Here is a 6,140-nt window from a genome sequence, read left to right on the forward strand (position 1 = left end):
CATCACCAAACAAACAGGAGTCCATCTTGACCGGAATCGGAGCACATTATTGATGACGTCATAGCTCAACTTCTCGATGTTTATTTTCATGTTTTCATTAAAAGTTTTCATTTATTTATGTGGAAAAGGTCTCTTTTTCTACTTTTTTAGTATAAATAACGAAATACCGAATTATATAAATTTTGATGAGGACTTTTCTGAAGTAAAATTGAATTTCTCATCGAATGGTGTGAACAATTTTTGTTTTCGTGTAGAAATAAAAGACTTTATGAAGGTATTTTCATTCACGGATTATGAGCACATGAGTGTTTCAAAATGTTCAGAATTTTATTCTGTTCGAAATGTTTTTTTTTTTACCCAAAGGCTCACTCAGCGTTTATTGTTCAAAATTCATTAAAGCTCCAAGTTGTGAAAACCAGAGATGCGGAGTAAAAATCGAACGTTGAGCTTTAATGAATTCATTGAATTCTGAAAGATAAACACTAAACAGTAGCAGCTTTGGATAAAAAACTATTTTGAACTGGATAAAAATAAAATTCTGAACATTTTTGATTTTGGTATTTTAAAACACTAGTGTTTTCATTGAAAATTTCGAGAAATTTCAATTCAATATATCTACTTACATAATAATTTATCCATGAATGAAAATACTATATTATAATATAAAGTCGTTGTTTCTGTAATTCTGCTGGAAAGCAAACCATTCGACGAAAAATGTCATTTTAATTAAGAAAAGTCATCATCGAAATTTACGCAAATTCACTTTATTCCTACCAATAATGATTAATAAAGTCGAAAAACTGAATTTCTCCCATACAATTACCTGTGAAAACTCGGAAAATGATAAATAAACATCGAGAAGTTGAGCTATGACGTCATCAATAAGGTGCTCCGATTCCGGTCAGGATGGACTCCTCAAACAAACGAACCCTCTTGTCAATTTTTCTTCGAATTTCTAAATAATAATAATATCATATGGAATTCCAAGAGTTCCGAGCGTCGACTTCGAGCTAATAATGAATGTTCTTCTGAATTCTAATTGTACCAATTCATAATGGATTTCGTTTGCAACGTTTGTAATACACCTTTTTCCAGGAAACATGACTTATTAAAGCATACTGAACGAAATAAATGTTCAACCAAGAAAAGGAACTGTGGAGATTTCGTTTGTGAGCATTGTGGTTCTAGGTTTGTAAGAAAATCTGACGTTACTCGGCACATTAAGAAAAATGTATGTTTTTCTAAAAAGCAATCCATCAAAGTCAGAAAAAGAAAAACCGATATAAACACCACAATTTTACAGTTTGAAAGCAATGCAGGTAAATAATATTCTTATCGATCATATCATGTATCTATAATAATCACATCAGTAAGAACTGTATCATTCTAGACTTTCTAGCGTGGAAAGATTGCGAGGAACAGAGAACGCTCTCGAAATATTCCCAATCGTGTGGAACATGGACAACAAAAACTGGTAAAAAATGTCGGTACCGTTGTCACCGTTCTGGATTTGTACGTACGCGTTTAAAAGAGCCTTTCCGAAAAAGAAGTTATAAATTAAAAGGATCTTGCAAAATCAGTAAGTTATGGCGTATTCAAGCATTATTATGTACTCTTCACTTTAAAATTGTTGTCGTTGATTTACATGATGAATCATTACCAGATGGCTCTTGTACCGCGTATATGCTATATGAAGAAAGTCTTGATGGAAAAGTCGTAGTGAAGTATAATCCAGTTCATAGCAATCATGATCTTGAAATAAAACATGTTCCTATCTCCAACATTGTTAAAGAAAACATCGCTGGTTTGTACTTGTTCGTGGAAACATCCTGAATTCAGTGTGTTGATAAAATACATAGTTAATAATCTTTTTTGTTTTTAGAGAAGATCAAATCAGGTGCTACATTAGATGAAGTATTGGCTGATATTCGAGACACGACAGAGGACACTGGTTTTACTAGAACGCAGCTTATCACAAAACACGAACTGCATAACATCATTAGAGAAAAAAAGATTGCGTATCGTAGCGAAAACCCTGAAAAATCTGTCGATGCAGAGAGTGTCGAATCAATAATTGAAGATTATCACGCAAAGTTTGGAAAAGAATCACCGTTTAAATATTATAAAGAACAAGGCGAAATAAAAGATCAGCTCGAAGAAGATGATTTCTTATTGGTCATTATGAATGCAGTGCAGATCGATGTGAGTTTCTGGTTTACGTACCTATATAATATGTAATTTCAATGGTTTGATGATCTGCTTGACGTTCGTGTTTATTTTGTACTTTTTTAATAGTTGATGAAACAATTCGGCCGTGATAAAATATGCGTAGCCAGCATTCAGGCATCGAACGACTACGATTTTCATTTAAACTCTGTTTTGGTGGTCAATGAACTAAATGTAGCTGTTCCTGTAGCCCATGCCATTTCCAATAAAGAGAGCTTTCAGATTATGAATAAATTTTTCGAAATTATCATGCAAGAGTGTGGTGTTATCTGCACTAATACGTTCATATCTGACGACTTTGCCTCTTATATAAACGCATGGATGATGGTAATTTTATTTTTGTGATATAACGTACTTTTTTGTACATATTGTTATGTATGATGCATATTTACGTATATTTTATATCAACAGGTGATGGAAGAACCTAAAAATATTTTATTAAGTCATTGGCACGTAGACAAAACCTGGAGGAAAAGTTTAAACCTCGTAAACGGTTCGAAAGATTTGAAAGATGAAGTTTACAGAGTGGTTCGAAGTCTGATGGATGAGAAAAACGAAGCTTTATTTCCAAATATAGTGACATCAGTAATCGATAACTTTTTTTCTGATCCAAATACAATCGAGTTTGGAAAATTTTTCGAAATGGAATACAGCAATCGCTACGAAATGTGGTCATTTGCCTTCCGCAAGGATATTGGAATGAACACGATGATGGAAATTGAAGCTATGCACAAAGAGCTGAAATTCATATACTGTCGTGCGTTGAAAAACAAAAGGCTAGATATGCTGGTCTCTAAATTACTCAGAATGAGTCGCAGTAAAGCTACACAACGAGTGAGTCAATTGCTCATGGAGTCAGACTCTCGTGCATTGAAAAAAATCAGAGACCAGCACCAAAACGGTCAAAGAATTATTCCAGAAGATGTTTCGATTACCGACTGCGGTATTGGACATGTAAGATCTCAAAGCAATCGGTCATCTTATTACGTAGTTAAAAGAATTGCAGACGAATGTGATTGCAGATTTCGTTGTATCGACTGTGGAGAAATTTGCGCTCATATGTACGAATGTACCTGTGATGATTATGTACGAGGATATTTTATTTGTAAACATATTCACGCGTTCGTTCTTAGGATACCAGTTGTAGAAGTACCATTAGAATTTATCGATGATGGAAAGGAAAACGATGCGGAAGCTGGAAACTTGATAGAAGTAATAGATATGCAATCCCTGCCCGAAATTCGTGTACCAAGTGTTAGAGAGTCTGTGAAGGAAGTACTCAGACAAATTTTAGAAAATATTGAACGTTGTAAACACATCGAAGAGGACGAAGATGACATAAAAGCGTTGAATACATTGAAGCAAATTAATAAAATGTATGAAATGAAATCGAAGCGGAATCGAATTTCTACGTGAAATAATTTTACTTATTTATTTTAGCGCCAATGTGTGATTTTTTGTGTTCTCAATTTTTTAAACGTTTCAATGTCTAATGGTAAAGAGTTTTTGTTCAATTATTTTTTAAATAAACTTTATAATTCGTTAGTTCTCTGCCATAAAAGTTAATTTCAACTCGTATTAAAGTTTAAAGCAATTCAAATTTTACGACAGGCCGAAAAACCCATAGTCTCTACCCTTGCAACAACGAATCGAGTTAGCGAGAGCCGAATTAAAAACAATTTTTGTGAACCTAGAAAACCCAGGACCGAAATAATTCAGGTTGCGAGTGATATTGGATTTTGGTTTCAATTTTAATTTCGGGTTTTATTAAATTTCAACTGGGTAATACGTATTGATGTAACTTCGAGTTTTAATTTGAATCGGGTATGAAGCCGTTTATTTAAATTACACGAGAAATGAAAAAAATGTCAGAAGTACGGGTATGCGACAACAATTTGAATGATTCTCATCGGACAAGGACATTCAACATCAGTAAACGTATCTAAAGAATTTTTTTTACAATGTGCAAGATTTGATTTCAAAATCCCTCCCATCGTGCAAAAGGCTCCACGAAATACGCGTTACGTGGTAGTAGAATGGATGAGATTCGTGGAGCTGAAAATGGTAGTGAAGTGGAAAATTTTAGCCAATCAGAGAGCAGGCCAAACCTCCACCAACTATTTTGTGTTGGCAATGAATTGGCGCTAAAATGCCACAGGTTGGCGGTAATGAGGCACTGGAATGGATTCGAAGTGATCATACTTTGGCATTATCATGGCGCGTTATTGGTAGTGTAATGACATGTTATTGGAAATGAAATGGGACAGTGACGACACTACACTAGCACACGAATCCCAGTTGGTTGGTAATGTAATGGCGCTCTAGCGATACCTCATTGGCACTGTGGCGCTCTCATGGCGCGTCCATGGCGCATCCGTGGTGCGTTCGTGGTGCGTTTGTGGCACTTCTGTGGCGCGTTCGTGGCACTTCCGTGGTGCGTTTGTGGCGCCTTTGTGGCACTTCTGTGACGCATCTGTGACGCTAATACGTCCGTGGTACTAAAATGGCACCAAAATGACATTTCAAAAACTTTTTTTTGAGCCAATTTAGTTAGTTAGAATTACTGCTTATTTTACGATTACGAATTACAATTTGGAATAGTAATCTGTCCCTTTTTTCATATTGTGTACGTAGGTACATAATGTACTATATTTACGAACTCGTATTTTTTCTCATCATACATTATTGCATGTCATTTTCCCTCAATTGCAACACATCGTTCTCTGCCTACCTCACACACACCATCACTGCATTTACCGCTGAACGAGAACCGGTCACCCATCCAAGTTCCAACCAACCTTGATGCTGCTTAACCTGAACGATCCGTGTAAAAGTAGTACCTGTAACATGCTATTAGAGCTATAGTGACTCGTAGTTGGTTTCAAACTGTATTAGTTATTCTGATGTGAGATCACAAATATGGGACAGTTCTGTGTAGAAGTTGGCTGGTCGTTTATTGGTATTGAAATGGCGGTATTAGAGGCCATGGCAGTGTGTTGGCACCAATGTGGCACATTGGTGGACATAGTTGGAAATGTTAGAATGTGCATATTCGCGTATTTGCATGCAAATTCCACCAATGGATGTTATTAAAATAGGACAAATCTCATATTTTTTTTTTTCAATGAAGGGGAAGGGTTCGATCTGGTTTGATATTATTGCAATCAATATTTTTCTGTACTTCGGTAAACAATTTTTTTTCAATTCAAAATTTCCATATGTTTAGACCTTAGATCTTTTATTCTTTTTCCTCAAATTTATCATCACTGAGTGAAAATTTTTAGAAATCAAAATTCAAAATTTCCAAAATACGGGGAGAATAAGTGAAAAATTCAAAAATTTTGATTCAAAATATTAATAGCAAGCCATTTTTCCAAAAATACTTTTGATATTTTTCAGGGAGTCCCCAAATTTATGTTCCATGGTTAAAAAGTAGATAGTAAGAAATGACAGAAGTATGTAGCTGACAATTTTTCAAAGGGTATTCCCGGATAAGATAGGTGAAATGCACCTGTCCTCGGATTTTTGAAATTTTGATGAAACATTGTTGGGTGCCTATAAAAAAAAAATGTTGGAGCCAAAAAAATTTCCTCCACCCCACCCCCCTTGTCCCCTAAGGCCAAAAAACGCTTTTTTGGGGGGAAAAAAATCATACTTCAACGAGTTTTGAATAAAAAATTTTGAATTCACCCAAAATGTGTACAGGAAACATGGGCCTATCCACATGAATTTTTTCGAAATTTTTCGGCCCCCGGGGAGGGAGATATTGACAAAAGAAAATTTGAAATCGCCGTATCTCCGAACCTAATTCTTGCACACAAAATTTTTTTTCTTTCAAAAATATATCTGCATGAGTACTATAATTGGTATTTTTTTCAAATTTTTTCTCCAGGTGAGTCATCTTCAAAAATTTA

At 35.0% G+C, this 6,140-nt stretch overlaps 1 protein-coding gene across 2 annotated transcripts; it reads left to right on the plus strand.

Moving 5' to 3' along the window:
* Positions 1 to 6: 6 nt before the first annotated feature.
* On the plus strand, positions 7 to 3,771 carry LOC135832585 (uncharacterized). 2 transcript variants are annotated; one of them, XM_065345933.1, is made up of 6 exons: positions 7 to 1,319; positions 1,391 to 1,579; positions 1,664 to 1,804; positions 1,883 to 2,202; positions 2,296 to 2,553; positions 2,638 to 3,771. In XM_065345933.1, exons 1-6 carry the CDS (start codon positions 1,055 to 1,057, stop codon positions 3,640 to 3,642), a joined length of 2,178 nt encoding a protein of 725 aa, XP_065202005.1. In that variant the 5' UTR covers positions 7 to 1,054; the 3' UTR covers positions 3,643 to 3,771. The 2 variants fall into 2 exon arrangements, with proteins under 2 accessions (XP_065202005.1, XP_065202006.1); XM_065345934.1 differs by having other exon boundaries at positions 1,400 to 1,579.
* The last annotated feature ends 2,369 nt before the right edge of the window (positions 3,772 to 6,140 follow it).

This window comes from Planococcus citri, chromosome 1 (assembly GCF_950023065.1).
Source record: "Planococcus citri chromosome 1, ihPlaCitr1.1, whole genome shotgun sequence".
Taxonomy (NCBI): domain Eukaryota; kingdom Metazoa; phylum Arthropoda; class Insecta; order Hemiptera; family Pseudococcidae; genus Planococcus; species Planococcus citri.

What these genes read in the sequence shown, in the direction of transcription:
- LOC135832585 (XM_065345933.1), top strand. Translation starts at nt 1,055, where the DNA reads ATGGATTTCGTTTGCAACGTTTGTAATACACCTTTTTCCAGGAAACAT. An exon ending in ACAGTTTGAAAGCAATGCAG is followed by an intron (nt 1,320 to 1,390) that starts GTAAATAATATT and finishes GTATCATTCTAG; the next exon opens with ACTTTCTAGCGTGGAAAGAT. An exon ending in TGTTAAAGAAAACATCGCTG is followed by an intron (nt 1,805 to 1,882) that starts GTTTGTACTTGT and finishes TTTTGTTTTTAG; the next exon opens with AGAAGATCAAATCAGGTGCT.